General features: G+C 41.4%; 1 protein-coding gene across 1 annotated transcript in view; it reads left to right on the top strand.

Annotated features, from left to right (window-relative positions):
* The window catches only part of LOC135227689 (uncharacterized), an 82,084-nt gene extending 67,257 nt beyond the window's left edge, over positions 1 to 14,827 (top strand). The window contains exon 4 of the mRNA XM_064268305.1: positions 14,386 to 14,827. Within this exon, the coding sequence (XP_064124375.1) occupies positions 14,386 to 14,827 (442 nt within the window). The remainder of the gene's footprint in view (positions 1 to 14,385) is intronic.
* The last annotated feature ends 2,445 nt before the right edge of the window (positions 14,828 to 17,272 follow it).

The raw sequence follows: 17,272 nt of genomic DNA, 5'->3' as shown, positions 1-17,272 counted from the left end.
TTATGGAGCAGTTTTAGTCTGTCCTATATGTCACTATGTGTTGGAATCAACTCAATGGGAAAGGGTTGCATCTTGTTGTTGTTGCTGTTGAGAAAGTACACAAGAAAGCACGCACTGATTCAACACTTGCTATACTTCGTAGCTTTTTATGAGGTTCAGGTCAGCAGGTGTGAGCTCAGGTTGGGGTGTGCCAAGCGAACATTTATGCAAAGAACCACAGAGTGTAATGGTGAAATTCTTACATCAAACGATTGTGGTTCAAAAACTTCTAAACTTCATGTTTCTTACTTTTTGAATAGGGCAGTACTATTTGAATATGGCAAATATAGTTTTTTTGGATTCTCTGATGACAACAGTTATATTTCAGTTTTCCTACCATAATTGCTGAAGGTGCCTGAGTAGTGCAGACAGTTCGTGCTCAGCTACTAACCTAAAGCTTGGCAGTTGGGACCCACCCAGCAGAGCTGCAGAAGAAAGGCTTAGTGGTCTGCTTCCATTTGGGACCCACCCAGCAGAGCTGCAGAAGAAAGGCTTAGTGGTCTGCATCCATGAAGATTACAGCACAGAAAAGTCTATGGAGCTCAGGGCTGCTCTGTAACTCATGTGGTTGCTAGGAATTGGAATCAAGTCAACGGTAATGGGTTTGATTTTGGTTGGTTACACTTTCTGGAAATATAAATACATACTTGAAGAGCACTTATTGAAACTGTTCCTGAGGAAATGGTACTAATGCTCAATTCACAGAGTCAACAATGTTTGCAAACAGAATGGTAGCAGAGACCTCCAATACCCAATGTTCCATTGCTGGTGTCCAGTGGTGGTGGAGCCAGTCCATCTGTGGTGGTGGTGGGATCACATAAAAACAACTTCTCTCAATGATTTATCGTGAACTGTGCTTTTGCCAGTGGGTTTCATGTACATTCTCTACACTATGTTCTGTAGACTTTCAGTCAAATCTCCATGTCACCCAGTAATCATTTCATTTTCTGCTTAGTTTACACTTAGTTTGTTTCTTTTGTTTGGAATCAAAGTCCCTGACTGATAAGAATGTATTTCAATATTTGACAGTATTAGATCTTCGTCACAGTTTTTTCACCTTGAATATTAATGTTTATATTAACCATTTTTCATTTCTGATTTTTGGAGTTGCAAAAAAATAAAATCTCATCAGTCTGTTGCTCATTTTTGTTGTTGTGTTGTGAGGTGCAGTCCAGTCTGTTCCAACTCTAAGCGACCGTATGAACAACACAATGAAACACTGCCCAGTCCTAGGCCATCTTCATACTTCTTGTTATGCTTGAGCTCATTGTTGCAGCCACTGAGTCAATCCATCTTGTTGAGGGTTTTCCTCTGTTTTGTTGACCCTCTACTTTACCAAGGATAATGTCCTTCTTCAGGGACTGATCCCTCCTGAGAACATATCCAAAGTATGTGAGCGGAAATTTTGCCACCCTCTCTCCTAAAGATCACTCTGGCTGTACTTCTTCCAAGACAAACTTGTTCCTTCTGGAAGTCCATGGTATCTTCAATATTCTTTGCCAACACAATAATTCAAAGGCATCAATTCTTCTTTGGTCTTCCTTATTCCTTGCCCACCTTTCACATGCATAAGAGGCGATTGAAGACGTCATGGCTTGGTTCAGGTTCATCTTAGTCTGTAAAGTGACCTCTTTGCTTTTTAACACTTTAGAGAGGATTTTTACAGCCATTTTGGCCAGAGCAATGCATCCTTTGATTTCTTGAATGTTGCTTCCATGGGCATTGATTATGGATCCAAGGACAGTGAAATCCATGACAATTTCAGTGTTTTGTCCATTTATCAGGATGTTACTTCTTGGCCCAGTTGTGAACATTTTTGTTTTCTTTATCTTGAAGTGTAATCCACACTGAAGGCAGTGGTCCTTGATCTTAATCAGTAAATGCTTCAAGGCCTCTTCATTTTCAGCAAACAAGTTTGTGTCATCTGCATCATGAAGGTTGCTAAAGAGTCTTTCTCCAATCCTGATTCCTCATTCTTCTTCATATAATCCATCTTCTCAAACTATTTGCTCAGCATATAGACTGAATAAGTATGGTGAAAGGATACAACTGTGAGACACACATTTTATGACTTTAAACCATGCAGCATCTCCTTATTCTCTTTGAATGACTGCCTGTTGATCTACGTACAGGTCCTCATGCTCACTTTTAGGTGTTCTGGAATTCCCATTCTTCGCAATGTTATCCATAATGTGTTACAAACCACACAGTTGAATGCCTTTGCATAGTCAATAAAACATAGGTTAATAAATTTCTGGTATTATCTGCTTTTAGCAAGATCTGTCTGACATTAGCAATGATAGCCCTTGTTCCAGGTTGCTGTCTGAATCTGGCTTGCATTTCTAGCAGTTCCTTGCCAATATACTGCTGTAGCCACTTTTGAATGAATATTGTTCAATGATTTCCACATTCAGTTGGATTAGCTTTCGTGGGAATAGGCATAAATATGGGCACAGTCTTAAAATTCTTACCTTTAGAAAGAAAAACATTTCTGTCATTCTGTATACTTCTAGTAGTTTATGGAGTAAATATTGTTCTACATCTTTCTGTTTGCTTTTTATTTTTAAAACCCAACTTATAAAATTCCTTGAAATCATTTTTCTCAACACAAAGTAATTGGGGAAATTCAGCGGTTACAGAATTAGCATCTTGTGTCTGCTATACATTTACTAAATGGTCTTTGCAGGCTCAAAAACCAGCATCTTCACAAATTCTTCTCAGCCACACTCCCCCTGAGGACATCTAATAGAGAATGATATTTCAACTATCTTAATTCAAGGTGGACCATAAGTGGTAAAATGAGAAGCAGAGTGCTGGGAAAGTAGAAAATACTAATGGCTAAATATCACCAAATATTATCCTGATGAAATATACAAAAAGCCTACTTAACCTCCACATGTATTCAACTTGTGTTGCCACTGTCTTTGTCAAATGTCTGCCTGCCATGCTGACTAAATTTAACTAACAAATGTACACCAATAGGAAGATTAGGATGAGCTCTCAGTCAGCTCTCCTGACATCTTGTCTAGTTGCTCAGACGCATTTGGACCTCCTCCGTTATCCCTGCTGACTCTGCCATGTCAAGTCTGATGCAGCTGACCGGCCACGAACAGGCAGTGTCTGAGGTGTAGCAGAGGCACTCATGGTCCAGAGTCCTCAGCTTCAACCTATTCCCCTGCGGTCTCCGACGTCTTCCTCTTAGCAGCCTCAGAGAATCTGCTGGGACTGCTCCCCACACAGGCCACACATTTGGGCAGCTGGGCCACCCCAAGCAGAGAGGTTTGCGTGCAGGGCTGGACCACTGAGGGAGGAAGTTGTATACTTTGCTGGCAGTAATAAACTGGAACATCCTCAGCCTCCACCCTGCTGATTTTCAGAGTGAAATCTGTTCCTGACCCTCTGGGACCTGAGAGAACAGGCTTGATGCCATATAGATTAGAAGCTGTGGAAGATGGACCAGATTTCTCTGGTCCTAGTTCAAATAGGTGTAACCATCACTGTGTAGGAGGCTCTGACTCTACTTGTAGGAGATGGTGGCTGGCTCTCTAAGCATGACTGGCAGAGAGACTGGAGTGTGAGTCACCACAGTATCCCCATTGGAAGTTAAAATTATAAGAGAGAAGTGAAAAGTTACATACCAATATTAAGAAGGATTTTCAAGATTCCCTTTCGCTTTTTATTTCAGGCTAATTAATTGTGTGTGTGTGAGTGTGTGTGCGTGTGTTTGAAATTTTTATTCATACCCCAAATGAGGCAATTAAAAAAAAAAAAATACCCTGAGAATGCGAGGCATAAAAGAACTTATTTCTTCGTGAAAATCTTCACCAGAGAGCAGGTCCTCTTACTCTTGTGTTCTCTTCTGTTTCACAAATCTAAACACCACATTCCTCTGCTAGTGGCTGTGACATAGGCATCTAACTTGAGAACAGAATACACACAGGAACCTATGGTGCCCCCAGAGCTGACTCTCCCCACCTCCTTCTCCTTTCCCCTCCCCACTCTGTCCTCACCAGGGATCCAGAGCATTAACAGCCCCAGGAGCTGAGCAGGAAATCTCATTCTGAGAAGTTGAACGAATAAATCCTGATAAGGAAAGGCAGATTAGAGCTGACCATTTATCTCAGACTTGGCCAGGGAAGGTCCTCCCTGGGGAACAATATGCGAATCCCTTGGTGGGTGCAGCAGTGTGGAGAGAACCAAGAGGAGATTGGACCTCTCCTGTGAGCAAATAACAAAGTGTCTTCTGTGTTTGGAGGAAAACCAACAGACAGAAAGTTGGTACTGCCTGCAGTAGTGGTCACTTTGGATTGTAAAAGGCTGTATTCATGTCCAGGGCACAATGCACATGGCTCTGACACTGTAAGAAAACATCAGAGACCCTGAAGATGGACAGATGGGTGTCTAGGGCCATCCTGCATGGTTCTCTCTCAGCTAATCTAAAAAAGGAATTATTCCCACACCCACCATGCTGATCCACAGAGTGTCTGCAAATGCTGAGTTGGACTTGAGATCATTTAAGATTGTCTGGTATACAATAGATAAGTGGAAACTTTGGTGAAGGGTAAGGCAGTACACAACAGTGTGGAAGCTAGCACAACCTGTATAAGACAAGGTCATGGTAGCTCCATAGACGCATCCAGACTCCCTAAGGGACCGAATTGCTGGGCTGAGGGCTGAGGGGACTGTTTTCTAGGGGAATATCTAGCTCAATTGCCATAACATAGTTTATAAAGATTATGTTCTACATTGTAATTTGGTGGGTCATGTCTAGGGTCTTAAAAGCCTGTGAGCTGTCTTCTAGGGTACTCCACTTGTCTCACCCTTTTGGGAGTAAGGAATAAAGAAGAAAACTGAAGATACAAGGGAAAGATTGGTCCAAAGGACTAATGGACCACATCTACCACAGATTCCACCAGACTGAGTCCAGTACAAAGAGATAGTGTCCTGCTACCACCACTGACTGCTGTGACAGAGATCACAATAGAGGGTCCCAGAAAGAGCTGGAGAAAAATGTAGAAAAAATTCTAGCTCAGAAAGAAAGACTAGACTTGCTGGCCTGACAGAGACTGGAGAAATCCAGAGAGTATGGCCCCCAACATGCTTTCAGCTCAGTAATGAGTTCGCTTCAAATAAAAAAAAACCATCCCCAATGCCATCGAGGCGATTTTGACTCATAGCGACCCTATAGGACACAGTAGAACTGCCCGATAGTTTTGAAGGAGCACCTGGCGGATTTTAACTGCCAACTTAAATTTAACTTCGATTTAACTTCAAATGAAAAGAGCTTCATAGGGAAGAAAAAAAATTGCTTCTGATACATAGACAGCTCATAGCTCAGTTTAAGGCAAGGGGCAAAGAGGCAAGAATGTTTGTGTTTCAGGTTGTGAATACGATATGGCTGGCAACCACTTGTTCAACTTGATGAATATTTTGTCTTATTTCTCTTTCTGTATATTTATATATAAAGTTGTTGTTGTTAGGTGCTGGAAGTCGGTCCTGACTTATGGCAAACCTGTGTATACCACAAGAAGACAGTGCCCAGTCCTGCAGCAGCCTTAGAACCATTGTTATGTTTGAGCCCATTGTTGTAGCCACTGTGTCAAGCCATCTTGTTCCTCTTTTTCACTGGTCCTCACTTTACTAAGCATGAAGTCCTTCTCCAGGGACTGGTCCTTCCTGATAATATATCCAAAGTACATGAGATGAATTCTTGTCATTCTGGCTTCTAAGGAGCATTCTGGCTCTAATTCTTCCAAGACAGATTTATTTGTTCTTCTGGAAGCTCATGACATAGTGAATATCTTTTTCCACAGCATAATTCAAAGGCATCAATTTTTTCTTCAGTCTTCCTTATTGATTGTCCAGATTTCGCATGAAAATGAGGCAATTGAAAATGCCATGGTTTGGGTGAGGTGCACTATAGTTCTCAAAGTGACATCTTTGTTTTTTAAAACTTCAAAGAGCTCTTTTGCAGGAGATTTGCCCAATAAAATAAGTTGTTTGATTTCCTAACTGCTCCTTCCATGAGCGTTGTTGGAGGACTCAAGTAAAATGAAATCCTTGACAATGTCAATCTTTTCTCCATTTATCATGATGATGATGATTGATCCATTTGTGAGGATTTTTGTTGTCCTTTTAAAAAACTTTTTTATGATGAAGTGCAATCAAAACTGAAGGCTATGGTCTTTGATCTTCATCCGTAAGTGGCTTCAAGTCTTTTCTTTCTACAAGCATGGTTGTGTCATCTGCACATTGTAGGTTGTTAATGAGTCTTCCTCCAATCCTGAGTCTGTATTCTTCTTCACATAGTCCAGCTTTTCAAACTATTTGCTCAGCATACAGATTGAATAAGTATGGTGAAAAGATACTACCCTGATGTATACCCTTTCCGATTTTAAACCATGCGGTATCTCCTTGCTCTGTTTCAATGACTGCCTCTTGGTCTATGTACAATTTTCTCATGTGCACAATTAAGTGTTCTGAAATTCCATTATGAAGGATTGTTTGATTTCTTAACATATTGAACTAAAATATCCAGAAAATGAAAAATCTTGTCAAAAATAATTCTTGCTTAGAAAATGGCTTCGAAATGTTCTTATGTTCCCTATACACAGGCAGTATAATATTCCTCATTCTATAAGAATCACTGTGTCCTGCATCTTATGAAACCGTACTCTGGCTTGGACAACAAAACTGACTAAGAGTCAAAGATGGTCACCCCCTAATAGACACAAATAACAAGAGCTGGTAAAAGAATGTTAACAATTAACCTCCATTCGTTCCTATGGGGAACAGCAGATCTCACTAATTCTCTCATCTTGATCACACTCAAAGGAACGCTGAAACTTATAGAAGTTGGTCACGTAGTAGATTATCTCCACTGTAGTTTGGTGTACATTGAAATGGAAGCTAGAGTGTGATTTGTAGGACTTGGGAAACAGCTGTGGAGGTGGAAAGCTTTGAGTCTGTTACCCTTGTGTCAGTATTTATGGGGCAGAGAGTGTGATATTCTCACAGATTCTGTAGACTTTGTTCTGTAGACTTTGTTACCCAAATAGCCCAAAAGCACACAGATTTATACAAGAAGTCCATTTCCCACCTGGACCCAAATGGAGGTTCTTTCTGATAAAAGGTGAGATTTTTTTCCTTTGCTAGGAATTGAGATTAAGCCCCCAGCAGAGGGAGCTTTCCACCTGCAGGTGGGCTTGAATGGATTCCTTTCCTCTGTGAAGCATTACAAATAACAATTTGCTGCTATTTACAAACAGCAAATTGTCACCCACTAGGGAATACATTCATGGATAAATATTCTGATTGCAGGGAGCTCAGGACAGCTGTGTGAATATGTTTATCTTCTGAGTTTAGATGTTCTCTCTAACCTCTGTGAAAAACAAGGATGTTAACATGCCTGACTTTTCTGGAGGCTCAAGACCCTATTCTCCATCTTCCTAATCTGAGTCTGTTTCCGAATGTCTGAATTATTTTTCTTTCTTTTTTTCCTAGAATACATGGAAAGATCCGGTAGTGACACACAACTGAGTGTTAAGATAGGTGGGGGAAACATTTGCTGACTCCTTCAGTTGATCCCCACCTCACTGCAAAAAAAAAAAAAAAAAAAAAATTTTTTTTTTTTAAAGGGGACATTAATTCCATTGACTATCTTCACCTCACTGCAAAAAAAAAAAAAAAATTTTAAAGGGGACATTAATTCCATTGACTATCTTGGCATTCTCTGCCTTGGAAGTGACCTCATCTGACATCTCCTCTCAGGACTCACCCCTGAGGAAAGGGGCCTCTGTCTTCAGAACATGGCCTCCTTAGAAGTCATAACTTGCCTGGAAGTTTGATGGTGATGTCTGTCTGTTTGTCTGACGTTGTAAGAAAGCCTGGTTCACCTTAGAGATGGAGAGTGGAGAACCCAAGAAAACTTTGGGTGCCAAAAGGGAATTCCAGTCTTTTTAAATTGTTGCTGAAACTACCTTTGGCATGAGGATTTGTATGGATATACCAAGATGACAAAGAAAATGTTATTTTTGTAATAGTTTTATCTTGGATAGTATGGTTTACCTACAGAAAAATGGAGAATATAAACTGAGAGTTCTCCAATTCCATGATTCTTCTTTCATATTAAACAGTTTCAAGCATTTCAAAAACTGCTTATATGAATTATAAAAAGGAGATTTTAAGACCATCTAGGAAAATAAAAAACCAATTAAATTACTTAAAATGATTTCTGAAGTCAGTTGATTCTGCCTTAACCACTTTGTCTCATGGCCTATTAGCAAACATTGAAAACTGAAAGCAAGAGTCAAGGGCTCAATGAACTATTTAGTAGCCATTCTTTCTCTTATAATAATGATACAATCTCTTCATTAGCAAGTGGCAACAGTGACTTTCAGCTTTAAGAAAGAAGCATTCTCTCAGCAGTAAACTTCAGCCCTGTGTTGGACTTCTTGTCAGGAACCAAGGATAACCCAAAGCTACTGCTCTTTGAAACATAAACTAGTCATCCTTCAGTATGCCATGGATTGAATTATGTCCCCCAAAAATGTGTGTATCAAGTTGATTAGGCCATGATTCCCAGTCTTGTGTGGTTGTCTTCCATTTTCTGATTGTAACTTTATGTTGAGAGGATTAGATGGGTTTGTAACACCACCGTTACTGTGGTCACTCCCCTGATCTAAGGTAAAGGGAGTTTCCCTGGGGTGTGGCATGAACCACCTTTTATCTCTCAAGAAAGAAAAAGAAAGGGTAGGAAGCAGAGAGTTGGGGACTTCAGACCACCAAGGAAGCAGCACCAGGAGCAAGACTGCTTCCTTTGGACCTTGGGTGTGTCAGCCTGAGAAACTCCTACACCAGGGGAAGATTGATGACAAGGACTATTCCTTCAGAGCCAATAAAGAGAAAAAGCCTTCTCCTGGAGCCGACACCCTGAGTTTGGACTTGAAACCTACTAGACTGTGAGAGAATAAATTTCTCTTTGTTAAAGTCATCTACTGGTGGTATTTCTGTTATAGCAGCACTAGATGACTCAGAGCACTTCTAGAAATTTGTATGTTGACCCCTCTACAACAGCTCTTGCAAAGGGGAGAATGGAGGGTCAGTAATAAATCGAATATAATCAAATCAATTTCAATGAAATCAAATTGAATTAAATAGGATAGAAGGAAATAAGACATTAAGATAAAAATGAAACTAAATCAAACAAATTTGAGCTCCCTAGAATAGTCAGGGGATAAAACCATAAAATTGAACAAAAATTTAGAGGCTGTAAGAACTAGATAGAAACTTGCTTGGGCAGATCTCGCTCTTCTTTCATATTTTTTTTCATGGAAATTAGGAACCTCTTCCTTTGGTTCTCTCATAGGTGAATATCTTGGCAGCCCTGGGTGAAATTTGAAACTGATCATCAGTATTAATCTTCATCGTCCATCCCAGAATGCACCAGCAGTATTAATTTAAGGCACAGTAAAGATTCAAGTAGTCCCTGGGTGGCACAGTTTGCACTCACCCACTAATCCAAACATTGATGACTCAACCCCACCCCATCCCCAGCGGTGCCACCAAAGAAAGGCCAAGAAATCCGTTTTCATAAAGATCACAGGGAAGGAAACCCTGTGGAGCTCACTTCTGCTGTGACACACATGGGGTAACCATTATTTGGAAGGACCATGAAGACAATGGGTTTGGTATTTTTTTATTATTATTATTATTGTTTTTAAAAAGGGAAAACTTGTTGATTATATGAAAAAAAGTATAGCAAATGTTTGCTTGTCAATAATATTTCTGAGTAGCAAAAGAGCAATAACTTTTGTTTCTGGCTTGATACTAAAGTTACAAGATTCACTAAAGCTGATGTACCTTGGATTCAAACTATACAATTACTATCGGTAGTAACAGTAGCTCTTCTACCCTCAGAATTTGTACAGAAAAAGATAGTGGAAAACCTCTTAGGAAAGTTGCCCGAGATTAACATTTGCTTGCAAACAGAGAGGGGGGGAGAGGAAAAGAGAGATAGAGAGATAGAAAGAATTTTACTCAATGGCAATGAGTTTGGTTTTTTTTTTTTATGGTTTTATAACAGTAATACCTTAATGAGTCAGGCAAACACAGAGAACATTTTGGACTGCAAACTGAAACAGGAGAACCATGTCAAGAATTTGACCTGAGTGCCTCTAGTGTGCTCTTGACTTAGGACCCAAAACCAAACTTGTGGTGGAGTGGAGTGGGGCTCATAGTGACCTTACAGGACAGAGTCGAATCACCCCACAAGGTTTCCAAGGAGTGCCTGGTGGATTCTAACTGCCAAATTTTTGGTTAGCAGACGAACATTTAACCAATATGCCACCAGGGTTTCCTAAATACAAAAGAAGTACAGAATCTACACTCACCAATTTTGGGCCCTCCTAACAAGGAGCCCTGGTTTTCAATGGTTAAAGTGCTTGGATGGTAACCAAAGGTCTGTGGTTTGAACCCACCATCTGCTCTGCAGGAGAAAGATGGGGCAGTCCTTTTCCGTTAAAGATTTACACCCTTGGAAACTCTATAGAGCACTTCAACTCTGTCCTAGAGGGCCGCTATGAGTCAGAATCAACTCAAGGGCAGTGGGTTAACTAGAGCACCTGCTTCCATAAAGAAACCCTATGGGGCAGCTCTACTCTGTCCAAAAAGGTTCCTATGACTCGGAATTGACTCAACAGCTGCAGGTTATTAAACTAGAGCTCAGGAGGCCCTGGGTGGTGCAAGCAGTTCAAACACTTGGCTGCTAAGCAAAAGGCTGGAAGTTTGAGTCTATAAGAGGCTTATCAGGAGAAAGGCAAGTTGGTCTGCTTCAGAAAAGTCAGCCACTGAAAACCCTGTGTAGCACAGGTCTACTCTTAGAAACATGGGGTCACCATGAGTCTCAGCTGACAGCATTTTAACTGGTTAAGTAGAGCACAAACACAGGGATCATGTCAAGATGAGCTAGGGGGTCTGAGAATGACCTGGAGGCTCTTCCTGGGTTGCCAGCAACATGTTGGCCAAGGTCTGGTGGCTGATGTCCCCTAGTTGAAGGGGATGTTAAGCTTTTATTTCTTAGAAGTGTTCTCTATAGCTGGCACAAATTCGTGTGAACTATTGTCCCTACTATAAGATAAATGTTGTGTGCCCCATAGACATGGTGTAAGGGGGAATATACATTCCACCTCAGCATCTTTACTGTGTGCCTTTTTTCTTAAAGGAAGGAAGCACCTAGTAGGCCTCTTTGAGTTCTGGACCTTCATTCCACCCCCAGGTATACTGGTGTGGCCCAGACACCAGGTACATGGGCTCGGCCAGTATTGAGAGGGCCTCAGAGTAGTAAAGGCTCTGTAGAAGGTCCAGCATGCACTGCGGCCAGATAGGATATAGGAGACTGAACAAGGCTATCAACCATCCTGACATAACTGACACTTAAAGGACACTCTCCAAACAACAGCAGGAAACACTTTTCTTTTAAAACACTTGCTAAGATAGACCATGTTATGGCCTATAACATCTCTCCATAAAATTCAACGAGTTCAAATCATGTGAATTGTGGCCTTTCAGCAGATGGAGGCTCTCTCCCAAGGAGATAGCCGGGGTTCTGGAGACTGTGTCTTCACCATCTGCTGGCAGGAACCTGCAATGACAGGCACATGGGATGACGCAGAGATGCTGTGCAATCAGGGATACAAGAAACAACCAAACCAAACTAATCTCTATCTGCGATAGGCAGACAGGCCTGTGTTGCTGGTAGCATTTTTTCATGTCTCATTTTAAAATTGTAGCTCTGAGTGGAAGGATTACTCTGAAGAGAAAACTCCATCTCTAGGTTTGCAAATATCCTCTCCCCTGGAACAGAGCAGAGCAGGAGCCTGAGGTTCTGGATGGTGTCACCATCCTGCAGCTTCTCTCTTCTGTGATGTTCAGGTTCCGCCCTCCAGAAAAGGCTCCATTTATGAGGCTCAGGTCAGCAGGGCTGAGCCCAGGGCGGGGTGGTGGTGAGGGGAGGGACATTTACAGCAAGAGCCTGGGAGTTTGATGGTGAAAGTCTCAGAGCACAGGGTTGTGGGAGAAAATCTTGTAGCTGCTCTTTTCTGACTTACTCTTTGAATATGGCAGTGAGGGGCACCTATGATCTTGGATTATCTTCCCCAGATGAATACTTAACTAGTGATGTGGAGCTAATATTTGTGCTAGACTACTACTGAAAGGTTAGCTGTTCGAACCCACCTGTGGGGCCTTGGAAGAAAGGCCTAGTGACGCATTTCTGTAAGATGAAAAGCCATTTGCTGTTGACTTGATTCTGACTCATGGTGACCCCACATGTGTCAATGATATGATTTTCAATGATACATTTCTCAAAAGTAGATAGCCACATATTTTTTTTTTTTTTATTTTATGTTATTTGGTTTTGAGGCTACTGTTTTTGGACTAGGAGCTGAGTACATTAACAGTTAAATATAATTTTTAATTAGTTAATTATTTTTTTGACTGTTTCATGTGTGGTGGTAAATCTTGCCCTTGTTATTTCATCTAGCCTACAAGTGGAAATCTGTCTTCCACTGAGTTTTAAAATTTTGGTAACTCTATTTCTAAATTATAGAAAGTTAACTCATTCTTCTTCAGATCCAAAGTGTCATTTTGGTTTTCTGTACCTTGCATACAATGTTAAGTTTTTTACTTGTTTCTTTGAATAAACTCGTAGAATGCCCAAATGTGAAGTATGAACAGAGCTCCTTCTGTTCTCTGGTATTTCTGTTGCATCACATTCGTATTCATATCATGTTGTTGTTCTGCATCATCACATTGGGTCCAACTGATAGTGACCCTCTGTGTGTACAACAAACCGAAACACCCCCTGGTCCTGAGCCGTCCTCACAGCCTTTGCTATGTTTGAGCCCAATGTTGCAGCCACTGTGTCATTCCATTTCCTTGAGGCTCTTTCTCTTTTTCACTGGCCATCTACCTTACGACGCATGATCTCCTGCAGGGACTGGTCCCTCCTGATAATATACCCAAAGTAAGAGAGATGAAGTCTCAACTTCAAGGCTGAAGAGTTCCAGGCACACCGAGGCCATCCATAACTGGACTGAAACTCCTTGAAGAGTTGGCATTCAATCACAACTTTACAAGGAAATCGTGCTTGTTTTTTCCTCTCCATTTCCACAAATGATTCTAGAGCCCTCTTATCAGCTCCTACCCACTGTGGGCATGAGAGGTTCCACTTTCTCTTTGGTTCACATTTTCTTTGTGATCTGAGCCCTCCTGGACCCTAGCTCAATGTAGGCTCCCTGATGACTTTCAACACAAGTAAATTCGGGGCCTGTTTTCCATTTCTCTGGCGCTTCCATAGCCCTGGAATCCAATCTCAAGTGCTTGCAATGTCTTTTAGGTATCCTCCAGGGTACGAGTATCTTCAGAGCTCAGACATTTTCTAGTTATAAATTTTCATCAAGCATTGAGGCAAAAAGTTCCCAGATTCGTCCCTTTCCTTCTTCTTTTTCTCCTGCATTTTATTGTTTCACAAAACCATTGGTTTGAGGAAACTAGTCCAAAATTTATGGAACCTGAACCCATTTAAAATTGTTTTTAAATTAAAATTGAAGCTATTGAGTATATCATAGTTCTTTCAAGCACTTGTGATGGGCTGCTAACCTAAAGGTTGGCAGTTTGATCACACCCAGTGGTACCCTGGAAGAAAAACCTGTCAGTCTGCTTCTATAAACAATACAGGAAAGAAAACCCTATGGAGCAGCTCTACTGTGTAACACCTGGGGTTGTCATGACTTGGATTCCGCTGGACTGCAATTTTTTTATTTTTATTTTTTTTGGGAGAGATATTAGAGCTTCTATGACCTTGCTTTTTCTTTTCGAGTCATAAAATTATACTTTATGTGATGTATTCGGCTCTTGAAGTACATTGGCTAGTTTCACAGCCTATCACCCATGTAATTTGCTTTCAATTCACTGACTGCTTTGCATAGGCCCCTCCAACTCCAGGCTGGCTGCTCAGATACTATAAACAGGGCCTTTGCTATGGGAGTTGATCTGCATAGGCAGGCAGGGGCAGCAAGATGGTGCCACACACTCTCGCCATCATGTTCCTGTTGCTCTGGGCCTCTGGCAAGAAATTGAAAGTGTTTCAATCTCTCTAGAGTAGTATCTTTCTAGAGTTGAAAAATGGTTTTAACATACATTAGGAAATGACAGCTATTTGCAAAATGGAACAAATTATTTGCTGATATGTAATATCACTAGATATTGTGGTATAAATGGTACATTTTGATGTATGTGTGAAAAGGTGTGTGTATATCTGTATGCATGGTAATTGTCTCCTCTGAGTGCACGTGCCGGTGGGGACATTGTGCTGACCCAGTCTCCAGCCTCTCTGGCTAAGTCTCAATTAGAAACAGTCACCATCAACTACAAGGCCAGCCAGAGTGTGAGCAAGAACTTAGCCTGGTACCAGCAGAAACCAGGACAGGCTCCTAAGCTGCTCATCTACTATGCATCAAAACAGGGATCTGGGGTCCCTGACCGGTTCAGTGGCAGTGGGTCTGGGACAGACTTCACTCTCACCATCAGCAACTTCCAGGCTGATGATGCAGCAGTTTATTATTGTCAGCAGCATAATAACCCACCTCCCACAGTGCTTCAGGCTCAAACACAAACCTCCTCCCAAGGGTTACAGGCCAGTGAGTCTTCACCTCACCAGCAGGTTCCTTTCTGCTTAGCCCTGAACTTGCACGCTTCCTCTCTCTACCCCAAAGACCACATCTCTTGACGAATTTCCTGGAGTATTTGCAGGTTCCAGGAGAAAGTTAAGTCATGTGGATTCCTCTGGATCCCCTTTTGTGGTAAATCATAGAAAAAAGAATGCCTAAAAATCTCTTGTAGGCTTTGTCAGGAGCTTTCATATCACAGGAACCTGCTAGTTTCACAAGGATATATCACATGACTGATTTGGGGAAGGGCCCAGTGAGTTTTATACCCTTTAAGGTTAGTTGTCTTCGTTGTGCCTTCTTTACTCTAGAACACTCTCATTTTAATTCCTTATTTTCGTGGACTCTTTCCTTTCTCTGCAATTCCCCTCACAGCTCTGGACCTAATCCAGTATTAAATCTCAGCCCTTCGTGTTTAAATCTTCCCTCACAAAAGGTGATCTTCCACTCTTACTTTTTCCTTCCATGGATTCTGTTTTCCAGCCAAGCCTTCCTGGGCAATATCAATGAAGGTGTTTTCCTGCTCTAACCTCCCATTTTACTGTCCTTTTCTCCTCTCTCCACGTCTTTCAGTGGCGCTCATTCTTTCAAAGGCCAGTCTGTCACTCATTACCTGTATCACTCTAGAAACAGGGGCCAGCTTTTCCATGTCCTTTTTTCATTACTTCCTCTTTAAATTAATCCCTTTGGCACCCAAGATAAATTATGTGACTGAAGGAAATCATGTTTTTTTCCTGTTGTTAGTTGCCATCTTGTCAGCCCCTGAGTCATGACAACCCAATGAAAAATAAGATCTGGCTGTTGTCATCCATAGGATTTTCACTGGCTGATTTTTCAGAAGTTGATCACCAGGCCTTTCTCTCTAGTCTGTATTAGTCTGAAAGTGCTGCTGAAACCTGTTCAGCATCACAACAACATGCATAGAGGAAGTGAGGTAAAGGAGGCCTGTAGGTCCCTCCTCAGGTTTATGCAGTTGCCAGCCTAAGTAGTGTTTCTAGTCAGTGTAGAGGAGACTCCGACTGGCCATGCAGCTAATGGAGACTTTCTCTCCTGGGAGACAGCAGAGATTCTGGCACCTAGTGAGCAGGATCTGCCCGCTGGGACCTAAAATGACAAGCACCCGAGGATGATCCAGAGATACTATGTAATCCGAGATAGAAGGAAAATCGAACCAAAATGGTCTCTAACTGGGAAAAGTGGACAGGCCTGTGTGGCTTGTAACATTTATTTCATATCTCTTTTCAAATTGTAGATCTATTTGAATAGGAGGATCACTCTGGAGAGAAAACTCCATGTCTAGGTTTTCTCTCACCTGAAACATAGTAGAGCAGGAGCCTAGCATCTGTGTGGTGCCCCTCCTGCAGCTTCTCTTTGCAGGATGTTGCTCAGATTTCATCCCCCAGGAAACTCTATTTCATAGCTTTCTTTCTTTCTTTCTTTCTTTTTTCAATTTGGTTTTGGGAACCCTGGTTGTACAGTGGTTAAGACCTATGGCTGCTAAAGAAAAGGTTAGTAGTTGGAATCTATTGGCTATACCTTGGGGCAGTTTTAGTGTGTCCTATATTTTCGTATGTATTGGAATCTATTCGATGGGAAAGGGTTGCGTTTTTTTGTTGTTGCTGTTAACAACATACACAAAAAAGCATACACTGATTCCACAGTTTCTATCCTTCGTAGCTTTTTATGAGGCTCAGGTCAGAAGGTGTGAGCTCAGGTTGGTGTGTGCCAAGCAAACATTTATGCAAAGAACCATGGAGTGTAATGGTGAGATTCTTAGATCAAAGGATTGTGGTTCAAAAACTTCTAAACTTCATGTTTCTTACTTTTTGAATAGGGCAGTACTATTTGAATATGCCAAATATGGTTTTTTTGGATTCTCTGATGACCATAGTTATATTTTAGTTTTCCTGCCATCATTCCTGAGGGTGTCTGAGTGGTGCAAATAGTTTGTGCTCAGCTACTAACCTAAAGCTTGGCAGTTAGGACCCACCCAGTAGAGCCGCAGAAGAAAGGCTTAGTGGTCTCCTTCCATGAAGGTTACAGCACAGAAAAGTCTATGGAGCTCAGGGCTGCTCTCTAACTCATGTGCTTGCTGGGAATTAGAATCAAGCCAATGGTAATGGGTTTGATTTTGGTTGATTACAGTTTCTGGGGACGGAAATATATTCTTGAAGAGAACTTATTGAAACTGTTCATGAGGAAATGGTAATAATGCTCAATTCACAGAGTCAAAAATGTTTGCAAAGACGACATGATCCTATATATAGAAAACCGTAAGGAATCCTCCAGAAAACTACTGCAACTAATAGAAGAGTTCTGTAGAGTTTCAGGCTACAAGGTAAACATACAAAAATCAGTTGGATTCCTCTGTTGTTGTTGTTTTTACGTGTGGTCGGGTCAGTTCCGACTCATAGCAACCCTATGCACAACAGAACGAAACAGTGCCCGGTCCTGCGCCATCCTTACAATCATTGTTATGCTTGAGCTCTTTGCTGCAGCCACTGTGT

Source organism: Loxodonta africana, chromosome 15, assembly GCF_030014295.1.
Source record: "Loxodonta africana isolate mLoxAfr1 chromosome 15, mLoxAfr1.hap2, whole genome shotgun sequence".
Lineage (NCBI taxonomy): Eukaryota > Metazoa > Chordata > Mammalia > Proboscidea > Elephantidae > Loxodonta > Loxodonta africana.
The sequence above is the reverse complement of the archived record's forward strand: the minus strand, read 5'-3'. Positions and strand labels throughout refer to the sequence as shown.